The following is a 16657-nucleotide window of genomic DNA, read 5'->3' as shown; positions in this document are numbered from 1 at the left end:
ATTCAAATATCCATTTTATTCCCTCTAAATTTTGAAAGGGCGTGGCCTAACAAATTAGGTTATCTTTCCAGGACACTGTTGAAATAAGTGTGTCATGAAGGGATATTTTCCCGATGAATCATTCCAGAAGCTAAATTACAAATTTAGTTCGTTAAGGATTTACACGGGTCCCTCAGGTCAAAAATATCAATTTTTATTTTATAGTATAGGGGAAATGCTCATAATTTTGTCCAGTTTCTTATTTTGGACACTTTGAGGATAACATTGGACACTAAAAATAAATTGATTAAAATGATGGATTTTTATTCCAATATTTGATGAATAATGAATTCTATCTAAATATTTGTTCTTTTTGGAAGATTTTAACACTAAATACGTTAAAATTTGAATATGATTTGAGTTGAAATTGCTTTGTTGAAAATTCAGTGTGAGCAATTGCTTACGAGAAATATGACAGAACTTCGTGGCTTACTTCAGTCTTATTTAGTTTTGGTGAAGTACTAACAAAGTTTGTTCGCTGTTTTTGAGTGATATTATTGAATATTCATTGAATATTGTGTTGATTCACGTTACTGATGATTTGTACATTTGACCTGAAGTGAGATTTGCCTTGTGAATTATATTTTTCGTGTGAAAAATGGGAAATTTTTTAAGACATTCACCAGTGAGGTCATGATTCTTATTTTGGACAGGTGTTTTTCTCACGAAATTTCGTGAAGTTTTAGCTTTTGTGATGACTAGGTTGGACAAATGCCTGGAGAAACAAAGGAGCATCATCTCTACGAAAGAGATGTAGCGAGAAATGCCTTGAAAGGCTCCCGGAAAGGTCAGGGAATGAACGAATCCGCACGTACTTGGAGCACCGAAGTCAACTCACTTTAATGAATGATATGGAAAGTTTCTGGGCTTCTTGTGACATTCCACGTTTCCCTTACATGATCAGGAAGAGGACTTGGTAAGATTGGTTCATGAAATGAAGAACAATGGGCATCCTATTGAGGCGGATTAGCTGTCCAAATTTACAGACAAGTTGTAAAAATTAATAACCAAGTTGTCCAAAATAAGAGCCAAGGTCACCTCTACTTATCAATTCATTTTTAAACGTATTAAAACTAATTTTAATAAAAATAAGACGATAAATAGCTTGCTAAGTTTCTAAACAACCCTTCTGAAAAGAGAGTAACAAGAAATGTCAATTAGTATAGAAAATATCGCACTTCAAACTTGGAACTTCGATGCTTATAAGCAGACTGTCCAAAATTATGAGCACTTCCCCTAACATTTGAAAAATATTTTCTGAAAATTTCAAGTCAATCGGAGTAAAACTCTCGGAGCGTTTTTCTTTAAAGGCGTTTTTCTCAAAACACCGTTTTACAATACGGTAGTCAAAATTACTCAGAGTCTACTGAACCGATCTTTCTGAAATTTTGCGTACTTGTTTTGAGAAGTATTATCTACTACTGTTTGAACGAAGGATTTGCACTTCCTTTAATCAGAACCATTTTTACAATACAAATTGTGTTGAAAAATAGTGTAAAATTGATGCTTTTTTATAAAAACTTTTGCCAAAAATCCAAATTTTGTTTTTTTCAAAAATCCTTCGTTCATCCAGGGGTCCAACTAATCCTCTAACAGAGTATAGGGGGAACTGGGGCACCACCAAACACGGGGTACCACCAAACACTGCGTTTTTTAAATCAGATATTCTACTTCTGAGGACAAGGCCTATAGGAATTTATAGGCACTATAGGGATGCTTGTCCATTGAAGAAATGGTCGAAATAGTCCAAGTAGTTTAGAAATAAAAATTAGTGTTTGGTGGTACCCCGTGTTTGGTGGTACCCCGTGTTTGGTGGTGCCCCAGTTTCCCCTAGTTAGTTTTTTGATGTCAGATGAACCTTCTGGGTGAAATCCTGCCTATACCGCAAGGTCTGTTTTTTTTAGGAATGGTTCCGAAAATCAGCTACCAACGGTCGAATTTTCAATTTTTTTCAATTTTTTTTTATTTTATTCTAAAGTTACTCGTTCATATCCCAAAAGTTGGAATTTCTAAAATATTTTCGACACAATAAATTATTATCAGAAAAAGGCCTATTTTTTGACCTGAGAGACCCATGTAACCCCTTAATCCATTTATATAAAGCATCAGGGGCCCATCAAGCCTAATAAAAAGTAAAGATATTTTTCACTTTTCCATGTAAAAATTTTGCAGCTATTGCACCGCGATTTAAACAAATTTGATCGTAGTTCTTGTATTATTTCGGCGAACATTATGAAATATGTATTTTTAGATAGCTTTTAATGCACGATTTCGAAATATATTAGACTGATAAGTCAATTTTCTTTAGGAACAAATTTGCCCATAAGCCTTCAATGCCTCTATGCAAAACCGTATGGAAAAATGAAATGTAGAGAGGTCCCTGTAAAGCACCAGTGGGAGTGGTTACCAAGTGTCAGCATCAGGCAAAATTCAAATTATGACATCAATTAACCGTGACCAGGGAAAATTAGAAGCTGCTTCACCTTTTGTAAAATTAAGCCAAATTCTTTTGCTAAAATTCACCTAATCCCGAACGACTTCCACCCATTCGTCGTGGCATGTCGAATTTTCCCGCTCTCTTGTGCATCAATTTCATCTGCTGCGACTCATACACGGTCTGTGGCGTGGAATTGGATTCGACATCCTCCACAGGATCACGATTTGCCGATGACACCGATGAGGATGACGTGCTGGAATTCTCTCCATCTGAAGCCGTACAGTACACATCAATATGAACAGTTCTAGGGGGCTTTTTGGCCCCACCACCCCTCTTGCTGGATGTGGGTGATGTGTACGAAGGTGAGTATCGATTTGGAGAACGTGACAAGCCATACTGGGACTATAAATAGGAAGCCCATCAGAAACACGCTCTTTTCCGCTTGATTGAGTCTTTTGAGGTGTAATCTTGTGACTTTGGGGGACTCACAATCCATACAACCGGGAAATTATTGAGGTGGCAAATGTTTCTTATTTAGCTATTTATAAATCAATAAATCAATAGCTCCAACTTTTTGCACGGAAGGGCTCTCAATGAATTCGATGTTTAATTTTTTTTCCTCAATAACAATTTCTTTTGCCCAAAAACATGTTGGGAGATCAAACTTTGCCGCATAATTATAAAATTGCCATGCTACGTGAAAGAATGGAAAAATGTAAAGAGCATTATCATTCAGAAAAGGGGTATGTTTATAGGTGGCCCCTTGAAAAATACTCTTGACTTAATTTATTTATTTTTCAATCAATATTTATTATGACCTTAATAAAAAAAAACCTGACCAAAACATACTATAAATACGTAAAACCCAATTGTAAAGTGCCAATATTTCAAGGCATCATACGACCTTCCCCCTTTAAAAGTGATTGCATTGCCGTCAATCATTGAAAGATTAATGCGAAAGTGATTGAGAGTCCCCTTCGTCGCAAATTTCTTTTCTTTTTTTTTTATTTCGGACAGAGATAATAATAACAGGTTACCGAATTAACTTTCCCTTCGTCAACAGGTGTCTGTGGCATGTGAGCCGGTGGTGGCGAAAGCATCGATTCTGTTTTCCTGCGATAATCGTAAGTTTTATTCTTCTTCTCTGTCAGTGATGATATTTTCTCAACACTGCTTCTCTTGAGCATTTCACAATCACTGGTCTGTGAAAATGCATCCTTCAGTGGAATTAATCTAGACACAGATGATCCCTGAAGGGTGAATCAAAATATTTAGTGTTGATGTCTGCTATGAATGTTATTTGAGATCAAACGCACCTCATCATGTGCCAATTGTGCACTATCAATGTTGATTTTCGTATTTGGGTCATACTTATTTTGAGCATTTATAGGAAATAAATCCGCACAGGCGGATAGTACAATGCTGCATGTACTTTTACACTGTGGCACTTTATCTGGTCCATCAGCCTCCTGGAAGAAAATCATCGGAGGGGAAAATTCCAAAATAGCATTGACCCTGCTTCGTACTAATTCTCTAATTTTGTCAATGGATTAATTTAAAATGTGAGGTTGTTTAGGCTTTCAGTTCAAAATGTCGAGTGTTCTATTCATCCTGTATCTATCCCATCACTTTACGTTGTTTGCTGCGTACTTAGCGAGTTGGGGTTTACAGAGAATTCCTTTTCACAATCTAATCTTGAAATTTAGTAAGTTACTGCGTCAGAATTAGCTATAGAGGTAGAATTATGCAATTATATTTTGCCTTAGAAAGAATATCAAGGAAACGACTATTTATTCACTGTAAGAAAAAATCTGTAGAGTTGAAAAAACTCTACGGCCGGATTGAATTAACTCGAAGAATATCGATGTAAATGTTACTTTTTTTCGTCGTAAATTTTAGTAAACAAAGTTAAAACTACTCTTCGTGCGCGTTGAATTAATTCGTCGGATATCGATGTAATTATTACTCTTTTTCGATGTAAAATTTCATCTCGACTGAAGTATATGCTTAAATGTTTTCGTTTTAGAAATATACTTCAGTCGAGAAGATTTTCGTGTGGCAAAGTTAATAAGGAACATCAATTAGAAATATTCCTACACTAAGAAAAAACCTAAAAAGTTAAAACAACTCTATAACAGAGTTGAATTAACTCTACGAATATCGATGTAATTGTTACTCTTTTTCGTCGTAAATTTTAGTAAACAAAGTTAAAACTACTCTACGCTCGAGTTGAATTACCTCGTCGGATAACGATGTAATTATTACTCTTTTTCGATGTAAAATTTCATCTCGACTGAAGTATATGCTTAAATGTTTTCGTTTTAGAAATATACTTCAGTCGAGAAGATTTTCCTGTGACAAAGTTCATATGAAACATCAATTAGAAATATTCCTAACAGTGTTTCATGAAGATATGTGCAGTGCATCATATGTGATATCTCGGAATATGGGGAACTTAAGATCAAGAAAAAAATAACAAAGGAAATGATAACATAAAAAACATAAAATTGCAAAATCTTCCCATTTTCAGTTTTGAAGAAGAGTTATTTTTATTCTAAAAAAGAAATTTTTAACTTTTAATAATACGAGTTATTTTCACTCTTAAAAAGAGTTATTTACACTCTTTTGTCATGTAAATTTTAGAACAAAAACGTTGAAACAACTCTTCCGAATATTACACCTAAATAGAAGTAAAATCAACTCTAAAATATAGTTAATCGAAAATCACAAAGAAAAAGAGTTAATTTAACCTCGATTCGAGTAAGTTTTACTCGTTTACTTTTCTGAGTGCACTGAGAAAAATCCGAAAAAGTTAAAATAACACTCTAGAAATGTTAATTTTACCCTGTATTATTGATCCGAAATCGGTGTAAATATTATGCTTTTTAGGTGTATTATGGGTTAAAGTTACCCTTTTTCATGTGAATTTTACACTTAAAAAGGTGTAAAATTAACATTAAAAAAAGTTGATATACTTTTACACCTACAGTGTTAAAGTTACGAGGAAAAAAGTTAATCGCACCCTCTTTTTTTTCTCAGTGTTGAACTTAAACAACTTACGATCCAGATTTCCTATCGTTTTCCCGAAGAGGCTAGCTATACTAAGTCGGCGGCAGTCGTAACTGGCGCATATTAATGAAAATGCGAAAATGCAATTGAAAATAATAATATGTAAATATTATTATTACGATAATGCAGTCAGCAAGTCTGGTCTTCTCGGAAGTCACAAGTGAGTTTTGTAAAGATTCAATATTTTTCTTTATTTTTCTTATTCAGGAGGTTTGTAATCAAGTGCAGTAAAGCTCACGGGACGCAATTCAAATACTTTTAATGTCAGAAAAAAAATGTTAGTGACCTAATGAAGATTCGAATCCGGGACACTTGCATCATAGGCCGATTGTCTTGCCCCTCATTAGCCCCTAAAAAAAATATTTACTTTGATCTACAGGGCAAACAAATTCTTATTCGATTTGCAATACGCTTGAAAAAAAAAATATCCCTTTATACTCAAACGCTTCAATCATTTGCACATACTGTGGCTTCGTACACTCCATTTTTTCCATATTCCTTTAATGTATCTGTCCTATGGCAATTTTAATAGCTAATTTAACTATAAGAGAAATATATTAAGTGTTCGTAGCCAAAGCATGTGCGAAATCAGAAAGCCTTCCTCTATTTTTTTTTATGAAATTCAACAAGTTGATTATTTTTTAACTAACTGAGAAAGGACTTCACGTAATGTTCAAAATTATTAACTTTATGTCCCGTGATTAATTATGACGATTTGGAAAACTAATTTAAAAATATATAATTCGTTGCATGGGGAGAGTTTGGCGATGATAAATTGGATCTTTTTGGGATCACGGGGACCACTATGTGCCATGGTGATTTGGTCAACAGAGAATGTGATCGCGTTTCTCTGAAATTTGACCTAGAGGATCAACTGTCTCAGTCTCAGTGCGATGGTGTCTTGGAATGTCTGACCGGTATATCAAAATACATATTTTGATGGTTCTAAATGGGTCAAGTGATAGATCTAAAGGGGTTCGAATCCCCTTTAGATCACCAGGTTTTTTTTTTTGATATTAAAGGTCTTCGAATTACGAACCAGTGAGCTTCACTGCACTTGATTCCCCGAGACATAGGACTGACATGTCAATCTCATCCTGTATAAGAAAAAATAATAATGCATGTCCAGAAATCCCATTACAGGAAGGCTTAGTTCCTCTACGGAATATTGTGCCAGCATTATTGTCTTCTCTTTTCATCGTATTATAGAGCTACAAATCAGTTGATTAAATATCGATTTTCAGTCTCAGATTCTGTGATGCCCCACTGAAAATTTTCTCTACTACAGCAAACAAACCTTTCTCCTATGCTATTTTATTTGAATGTTCCTTTAACATCTTTAACATTCTTTGGTTTTCCGAGTTTTGTCTTAGATTTAAAAGTTAAATAAGATTCTAATCTCAAACATTTAATTGACTTTAGTCACTTTAGTAGTTTAAATTCTAGGTTATTTTGAATCACCACTAATCGAGGAATTTTAATAACCACTAACCTCGAAAACTTAATAAATTCTAACCTCAAAAAGATTACCAACAAAAAATGCGTTTCTAAAGTTATAGCGTTGGAAATGAGTGAAAATCTTCTAATATCAATGTGTTTGATAAAATAGAAGAATGCATCAATTGCATTGGGTTAAAAAAAAATAGGATTTTTAGCCTCTAAAAATATATCTGTGTTTTTAGGTTAGCCCAAACACAACCTCACATTTTAAAATAATGACAAAATAAGAGATTTAGACTTTGATTGGTGAATTTCAAAAGAAATGCCTCACTTGTCGATTTGTTGATGATGTAAAGGAAACATTCCCTGTACTATTCCCATTCTTTTCGATGGCATTTTTTGCATCATCAGAGCTCCATTTGTAAACAACAGTCACTGGTTTTGGGTCACCACCATCCGCACCAGACGTCCCATCACCAGGATGACTTATTGTAAGCTGTGCATGAACTGTCCATTCGGCTGTTATTTCATTCGTCTTGCCACTCATCTCGTTGTCGTTTTCGTCATCATCCACCTGATCGCGTCTACATTTTATATATTGTGGGGACAATTGTCGGAAAAATCACATCACAAACACTATACCTTCCACTATTAATGTGAATGAGGACACACAGCTGGCTTACATTTTTCCCTGTGCTTCAGTAACGTGCCTTTCTTATTATTATTTTTTTTTCTCTCACTCTCCTTCAGAGACCTCACATTATTACTAATAATAACAGATACTGGCAAACGGAACACATTTTCTGTAGCGGTGGTTGCTAAAGCAAAATATCTCTTGAAAATTTTCTCAAGGAATTCCCACTGATTAATTTTTAAACATGGGGGCACAAGTCTGTTGAACTACAATAAATTCTTTTTACTCTGAATGAAAAGCAGAAAAAAAATTCGAAGGAAGAATGTGGGAAAATTGATATGAAAATCTCCACTATTTTTAACACTTTCAGAGAATAGATCACTTAACCAGGAAAAAAAAAATTTATGAACTTCTTTTTGGCATTATTCCGGGAATTTGAGAGAAAGAAAAAAAAAGAATTTTGTGAATGTGGGAAAAAACCTCCAGGAACTCCTCGAATGAGAGATCTTCAAATTTCACTTTCAATGCTTTCAATTTGATTTCTTATTACTTTTTTTTCTCTCTTGAAAAAATCGACTGAAAGACACCTTTTTTAAGCACTAATTCTACCACGAAACATCTATATATATGTTAAAAATATAATTATTTGAGGAACTTAAAAACCAGCGAGAGAGTGAATTAAAATTAAAGATGATAACTCAAGTGGAATATCCGAAAGTGCTGTGGGACTCTTAGAGACTAACTTTTGCCGCTCTGACCACACAATTTTCCACCCAAATGAAAATGCCAGAGAACTTTTGTAAAATTCACCAAGAGAATTTTCACATACAAATCTTAATCTTCTCTCTTTCTCACACAACCATTGAATAATGGGAAATTTTGAGCAGGATAGCTAAATTGTCATGATTTTAATTATAGACTTTTCGGGTTGGAAAAGTCTTGAAGGAAAATTGTGTGTATTTGTGCAAATGGTCGTATCTCTCTGATGATGATGGGTATATTTAGCCGAATCGTTCAAATCCAACACATTTTTCCCACACACATCTTTTTCTTGATGGTGTAAAAATTTTTGCCGCATTCAAGAAGAGCAGCAAAACGTGTGAAAATGCCTTCACATCAATTACATCATACTGTCTTCTTGTCCCTCTCTCAACCCATTGCACTCATTTTCCATCCGTTGAGAGGCAAGAGGCACCATTTCAGAGCATTAGACTTAATGTTAAGAGCCATCTCGACCATACACAGAGTTAAAAGGGCAAATCCATCAATAGAACCGAGCAATAAACTTACGAATTTAAACATGAAAATGTGCCTCAAAGGCCAAATGAAAATTTCCCAGAGTAATTGGGAAAGACAGCAAAAATTTATAGTATAGTTAATTTTTTATCAATTAAAAAGATCACTCTTGTACTTCATGTTAAGTGGAACTTCTTTTTTTCCTATATACTCTCAGCAAATAATTAACACAGAATATCAACTCTTACATGAATTTCCCACAAAATTGCTTCGGTGTTTTTTTTTTTAATTTCCTATTTATATAAATCAAGTATCTCCCACATTATCTGATGATACTGATCATTTTATGTCTTTTCAATATCAAAATAATAACATGAAAAAGAAGTCACGAGATATAATTTGGTGCGTTCAAATGAAATGACCGCAATAATAAAGTTGTTGACTTTTTCATTTAATAGAAAACTCTTGAGATTTGAAAAGAAAACAAATTCATTGTAATAGAAAAACGAAAAATGATAATTTCCATTTTTGAAGCTTAATAGTGATATTCCAATGAAAAATGAACATGTTTTTATAGCACTTTACTGTTCTCAATTGCCTCTGCATTATCGACTTTTCTTTATGCTGGTTCCTGTCTCGACTGTTTTCCCGACCAGTCCGCGCCGTGTTGTAAAACCGACAAACAGTCGTGACAGAAACCAACATAAATAAAAATCGATTGTGTAGAAGCACTTGAGAACAGTAAAGTGCTTAAAAACTATTCAGTAAAAAGATTTCCCTTTTTTCTATATTTTTTGTCACTTTATTGTTCTCAAGTGAATCTACATAATCGACTTTGTGTTGGTTCATGTAATGACAGTTTAGTAATTTTGAAACACGACGAAAACTGTGCAAAACAGTCGAGACAGCAACCAACACAATGAAGAGTCGACTAGGTAGAAGCAATTGAGAACAGTAAAGTGCCAAAAAATACATGTTCAATTTGCATTGAAATAGCAGCATTATGAACAAATAAATAGTACATTCGAATCAGATAAATCATTTACGGGTACTTTACTGATTAATTTATCGATTGAAACCGATTTAGCCGATTTGGAAATTTCAAGACCTTTCCAAAAAATCTAAACTTAAGCATTTCCGTTAAAAATTGAGTCTTTTGGACTGACTCATATTTGACTTTCAAACATATAAAATGGCGAATTTTCCAAAAATGAAATGAATGAAATCACTAAGGTCAATTTTGTTCTAAACTAAAAAATTAAAGTCAAATAAATAAAATGAGTTAATTTATGATACCTTACCGATCCATTACTGACGAAGGCTAAAGGACAATGAGCAAAATGGTTCAATATTTCGCCACAAATGAGATCCATATCATCGAATAAAGCGTGTCCGGGATTTAAAAGATAAGTTTTCGACATGAAGGTAGTCACAATAGGAATTGAGTTTTGTTTTGATTTTTTTGACGTTTTAAGAGAATTTCGTCAGCTTTTCATTTCTGAAAAAAAAAGAATATTGAAAAAGGTTGTGTTTTGGCTGGGAAAAGTGATAAAAATGGAGAACCTGCGCAAATTGATCGTGGACATGTACCTAAAGAATCCAAAAGCGAGCTATTCTGATATCGGAAGGATCACCGGAAAGTATCCATTCACGGTGCAAAGGGTTATATTACGCTTTAAGGAACTCAAGACTGTTGTTCGAAAGCCAGAATGTGGCAGAACACCTGCAGCTGTAGACAAGAGGATGGAGAAGAGAGTGTTGGCGCTTTTCCAGAAGCAACCTTGCTTTTCAGTCAGAGAAGTGGGCAAAAAGCTGGGTATCTCCAAGAGCTTAGTGCAGAGAATCAAAGAGAATAACGGATTGATAACGTATAAAGCTCAAACTGCTCCCCATCGCACGGACAAGCAGAGGCAAAATGCCAAAACGAGGTCGAAAAATCTGAGTGATCGAGTTTTGAAAGGCTTTCGAGGATGCATTTTGATGGACGACGAAACTGTCGTAAAAGGTGAATTTACTCAGTTGCCCGGTCAACAGTTTTACACGGCGAAGACTCGTACGGCAAGTTCAAGTTCAAAGAGTACGACAAGTTCCCGAAGAAATATATGGTTTGGATGGCAATCTGCTGCTCTTGTGGACGTCGCAGAGAAGAATTTTTCGTGACAGGGACGATGAACGTGGACATCTACATTAAAGAGTGCCTCCAAAAACGACTTTTGCCACTGTATCAAAGCCGCGACATCCCTCCTCTACTTTGGACTGATTTGGCATCTTGTCATTACGCGAAAGCCACCCTGGAATGGTTTTCCAACAACAATGTCAAATATGTAGATAAGAAGGTCAACCCGCCCTGCACTCCAGAAGTCCACCCCATTGAGAAATACTGGGGAATTTTGAAAGGAGACTTGAAGAAGAAGGCTAATCCAGCCAAAAATTTGCATAACTTCGGAAGAAAGTGGAATAAAATCGTCAGAGATCGTGGGGACGACCTTGTCCAGAGCCTTATGAGGGGAGTAAAGAAGATGGTGCGAAGATTTCGCGGAGAAACCGCTTGAATAAAAAAACCATAAAGTGGATTTGAATCACAATGAAATACCCTTTCAGGATAAATATAAATAGCATTTTTATATGTAATATAGTTTTTTAATGAGAGTCATTTGTCTTCTTGGAATTTAAATTCAGGACACGCTTTATTTTCGACTTAATTGGATCATAATTATCCTAGAAAACACTATCTTACAAATTTTTTTCGCGTATTAAAGAAAACACTGTTAGAGGGTGTAACGGCTGATCATGCCTCTCACTATTTAAATTTAAGTTTCTCACCACTACATCCGCGCGCCTCTAGCGGACATTTCAAATTCACCACTTAAGAAAAAAACCCTAATAAGACAACCCTAAATTTCATGAGTCTTGCGCTAACATCCATTGAGCTCACGCGTGTGAAATAAATTTTCCTCTAAATACAAACTAAACCATCCTCTAAAACTCTAAAACTAAACAAAGTGAACAATAAGATCAAGTGATCAATCTACCGCAATACACTACTTCAATTAGCACGGAGACTGGAAGACCTCAGCAAGCGGAATTTTGTTCCTTCTCAACCGGATATATTTCCAGGTAAATTTGCACCCTTCCATCTCCAGAGGGTTAAGAATTCTTAGTTGGTTCTTTTTTTTATATACTTGACGTAATGGATTATAAGTTTCTTCGGAAGATATGTTAAAGACATACCAAGGACTCCGAAAATACCGGTGGTTTCCCATTATATAAAAAAAATAATAATTTTGTTGACCTGTAATGTGCGATGGCTTTAAAACAGGACAAGTTTGTATGAGAGCTACCGGATGGAGTAGTCAGAGAACATGTCTAAAAATATTTATTTAAAGCTTAAGTCATACATCGCCTTTGACCCAGATTTCATTAAGATCGGTTAAGCCGTTATCGATAAATAAAATGTCGAAGTTGCGAATTTTCAGAAGGATATCCTTAATTTCGTAAAAACTGAGTGTCCTTTTTGACTTAGGTCTCGGTAATTTTTAAGTCATAAACCAATACCTACAAAATGAGCCTAGTCCGAATGGCGAATGGTTGAACCAGCTCTGATACATTTCTGTCCATTGTCCTTTCAAGGCTTTTCAAAACGAATCCAAATTTAGGCAATTCCGTTAAAAAATGAGCCCTGTAGAGTATAGCTAATTTATGACTTTCGAAAATTCAAAATCGCGAATATTCCGGTATTTAGACGTTTATGGACTAAATTTTCATCTGGACATGCTATAAACATATCCGAAAATGAATAAAATCGTTGGAACTAATTTTGAGATATTACAAGAAATGAATTGGCAGGGTTAAAGGGAGTAGGTGGTAATTTCGTTAAAACAACTTCGTTATGCTTTTAAGGGGGTCACCGAAGATCGGAAGTCAGTATCTTTTACCATTTAGAACGGTGACAAGTTGAAAAAAGCTGATTGTACTGCTCTCTCTTTGAGTTCGAGCAGTAAAATGTGTCTTCTTTGGCTTTCGAAACCGATCTGCGAATGCCTTTTCTTTAAGGAAAGCTCTAACTGTAAACACTCGCAATGGCTGTCTAATTAAAATTATTATAAAGAATTTAGTGTGTCAATGCTTGTAGAACTTTCTGAATCTCTGAACAGCGTACCACTTTACTTAGGAGTAACTGTTTCCATATAAGATGTTAATCAAGGTATTTTAAGAAAACTACTTCTATAAGTTCTTAATTATTTCTTCTCCAAGACACAATTCAGTTTCTATTTTCTAAAACGTTTTTTTTTTCTGGAAAACAGCAATTTCTTCTGCATAAACCCTAAGAGCTATATCGAAAAATTATATCTATTCATTCTGCGGTCTTCTTCAATGAATTATATATTTTTCCAAGTGAAAAATATTGCGTTTCCTGTCAGAAATTTATATTTTTTAAAAAATACAGTGTGTCAGAGAACGAAAGAAATGTGTATTATGTGACAGGTAGGTATCAAAAAGCCACAACTAAGAGCAACAGAATATTTTACAGTCCCATAAAAAAAAGTTGAAATTTATGAAAGACTCTGCGGATGGATCACATAACTATATTGCATATTACTTGAGATCACCACTTAATTTTTTTTTATTGAGTGCAAAAAATAAATAGAGCATCGTGAAATAAAATAAGAAATAGCCTCTGTCTTTTTTTTTTGCTTATTTCTAGTGCAATTAGGAAGTGTCGAGTGTCATTTGAAAATACCGGTGAAAATGACATAAAAATCGTGATGAAATCCTATAGAAATTTTTATAAGAGTAGCATTTTTCATCACTGTTGCACACATTCACCATTGTTGTACTTCTCTCGACACTCTCTTGATTATTAAATAAATTAAATTAAATCCAACCAACTTCCTCTTCTTCTCTTGAGATTGCGAAAGATTAAATTGATATTTTGCATGGAAGATTGAACTGCTCTGGATGTTAGATAAATTTCTATAACTTTATAATAATATATAGAAATGAATTTAAAAAAAAACTTACCTCTTGGAGGGCTTTCTTGTCCGGAACTTTGCTATTCTGCAGTGTTCTTATCACATTTTTTGCACCATCAACAACAGCTGCCTCAATTCGCAGACGATGCCGAAGCTCCTCAATTCTCTCCTCCAGGGATGTCTCTAAATCACGTGGCCTAACATCCCCATTCTCCTCAGACACTTGACTCACGTGCCTATTCTGACGCACCTTGAGAATGCGCAATTTGAGAAATTCAATTTTGGCTTTGGAATCCGCCAGCATCTGTTGTGCTTCTGCCAGCAATTTCTTATCCCTCCCATGGTGTCCACCCGAGATTGACTGTATCATATTTTCAGCACCATTCTTCACCTTCATCTCAATATTGAGCTGTTTCTCGAGTGACATGAGAAGTTTATCATTTGGTGTCATTTCGGGACCACTACTTGGTGCCATTTCCGATGACGAGAGAATGTCTGGGAGCATAAAAGAAGATATCCAATTAACAAGATATAGTGTCATCACAAATTGAGTCACATTCAATTGAAACACGGATTAATGGGAAGGGGGATAGACTTGTGTGAAAATTCTCCAATATAATAAAATGTCAATTTTTTCCCACCCACAAACTCTTAACAAAATAACAGACGATATTGCACGATAATTTTGGTGTACATTGTCAGGAAATTTATTGCAAAACTATATACTTTTTTTGGAACAGGGTTATGTGTTACAATTGCATTAGAATATCCAAAGAATTATGAAAAATAAAAATTATCTATATAGTAAGGCCATGTAACTCCGACGATTGCAAAACTCGGATGCCGCGACCGATTTAACTCCGATACATCCACTTAAAATATAATTTATATTTTTATTTCTGTAATTAATTACTGCAGTATCATAATATAACTATTCTACTTTAAGAAAAACCAAAAATTATATTTTTATCGGTTTAATAAGTGGGTACAAGAAATATTTTTTAAGCTCGGGTCAGCTGGGTTGTGTACTAAAAATTTAATTTCTGAGAAAATTTTGCTGTTGACAGCTCGTCGCTGGAAAAAGTTTAGTGTTTTTTCTATATAATAAAACATTATTTGCAATCAAAATTATTAATAAAAGTTAGTGTAGTTATTGATCTACAAGGTGAGTAAGAGTTTATTGATAATATAAATAATTCATACAGAAATAAGTGATTTTTGTGAATGTTTACATTTCGATGCAAGTCGGATGCGGTGAAAGTCAATGTTTTGGTTCAGAATTTGCATTGTTCAGGACTCTTTTTCTGTTTCAGATGCCAAAGGGAACAAAAGAAAAGACCTATAAGGACAAGCCCGACTCTAAGGAAGGTATTAGGAATGCCTTGCAGTGTGTACGAGATGGTTCTACCATAGCATATGCATCCAAAACATTTAATGTCCCAAGAACAACACTGCACAACAAATTGACCGGCAAATACCCAGAGGAGTGCCCCAGTGGCAGGCCAACAATTCTTTCAAAAGAACAGGAAAAAGAACTTGTCAAATGGATCCTGGGATGTGCGGATGGCTGGCATCCCATCGGGAAGGAACAAGTTCTGGACAGCGTTAAACTCATCTGTGAGGTCTACAAAATTCCAAACCATTTTACAGCTGGAAGACCCGGAGACGTTTGGTTCAGGAATTTTCTTAAGCGTCATCCAGAGCTCAGCATGCGCAAGCCAAAATCATTCTCATTGGAAAGAGCTACTGTTACTGCTGAAGACCTCACGGAATGGTTTCAGAATTGTCTTGGATATTTCACAGAACACAACCTTCTGAGCATTTCACCAGACCGTGTTTTTAATTGCGACGAAAGTGCCTTCTTTTTGACACCGGAAGATGGAAATGTCCTGTCCAGGAGAGGTTCACGTGTAGTTCCATCTCTTAAAAATTCAGGACCGAAGCAATGTATCACAGTACTCTTCATGGTGTCAGCTACTGGCGAACTTGCTCCTCCAATGGCTGTTCATAAAACTGACTTTACTCCAAAAATTGCCATTCACAACGCAGAAATGGAAAATGGGAACGTCACCACAGAGTGGCTGGATGGATGGGCTACTTTTCTATGCTGGTCTTTATTTCCCGAAAAATGTTTTCCAACATTCAGAGGAGTCCATTATCAATAACCAGCACGATCAGGCCACCGACAATAATCCTTCAAATGATCCAGTCATCCCTGGAAACCAACTCTCTGTAACTTCTGAGACTCAACCGATCTTCGACACACTAAAACAATGCTATTTCTGGCCAGGAGAAATTCCAAAACGTCGTCAGAAGAAGAGGGTCAAAGCCAGCAATGTGAAACACCAGTATATTGTATCTTCCGAGGAAATTATCGCGGAACAGGAGGAAAAATTGAGGCAGGATTTACAAAAAAAGAAAGAAATTGCTGAACGGAAGTTGACCAGAGAGAGGAACAAAAAAATAAGGGCAGAAGAAAAGGAGATAAAACTAAAGGAGAAAAACATGGTAAAGGAAAAGGCTCAAATGCCAATTGAAGCTGAAAAGAAAAAACGTGGAAGGAAGTCAGCCAAGAAAACCGAGGAAAAATTAAAGAATTGAGTGCAATCTTAAAATAAATAAAAATATATATAATTAAATAATAAATTATTGAAATGAATTGATGGAATAAAACTCTAAAAAAATGTTTTTGAAATAATATCTTCTCATTTTTATGCATTAAACTTTTCCTTAAAATGAGCATCCGAGTTTGATCGAATTCAACGGAGTTACATAAAAGCGTCGCAGTAACATTCTTGCGCATATATTAATATTATCGTAATTTTATTA

The 16657-nt window shown here is 35.0% G+C and overlaps 2 protein-coding genes across 11 annotated transcripts in view; both read right to left on the bottom strand.

The window, feature by feature from the left end:
* Window positions 1-8359, bottom strand: part of LOC129804407 (uncharacterized) — a 32222-nt gene extending 23863 nt beyond the window's left edge. For 2 of the 4 annotated variants that reach the window (XM_055851666.1, XM_055851668.1), the window contains exons 1-5: window positions 7628-8339; window positions 7317-7559; window positions 3793-3945; window positions 3514-3726; window positions 2563-2878 (exon numbers count right to left, since the gene is read on the bottom strand). In XM_055851666.1, the coding sequence (XP_055707641.1) occupies window positions 2563-2878; window positions 3514-3726; window positions 3793-3945; window positions 7317-7532 (898 nt within the window). In that variant the 5' untranslated portion in view covers window positions 7533-7559; window positions 7628-8339. Of the gene's footprint in view, window positions 1-2562; window positions 2879-3513; window positions 3727-3792; window positions 3946-7316; window positions 7570-7627 lie in introns of all 4 variants that reach the window. The other 2 variants (XM_055851669.1, XM_055851665.1) reach the window with 2 other exon arrangements.
* LOC129804405 (serine/threonine-protein kinase N) overlaps window positions 1-16657 on the bottom strand; it is a 125080-nt gene that overhangs the window by 44335 nt on the left and 64088 nt on the right. For all 7 annotated transcript variants that reach the window (XM_055851660.1, XM_055851662.1, XM_055851664.1 and 4 more), the window contains one exon: window positions 13878-14323. In XM_055851660.1, coding sequence (XP_055707635.1) covers window positions 13878-14323 — 446 coding nt within the window. The remainder of the gene's footprint in view (window positions 1-13877; window positions 14324-16657) is intronic.

This window comes from Phlebotomus papatasi, chromosome 2, assembly GCF_024763615.1.
Source record: "Phlebotomus papatasi isolate M1 chromosome 2, Ppap_2.1, whole genome shotgun sequence".
Lineage (NCBI taxonomy): Eukaryota > Metazoa > Arthropoda > Insecta > Diptera > Psychodidae > Phlebotomus > Phlebotomus papatasi.
The sequence above is the reverse complement of the archived record's forward strand: the minus strand, read 5'-3'. Positions and strand labels throughout refer to the sequence as shown.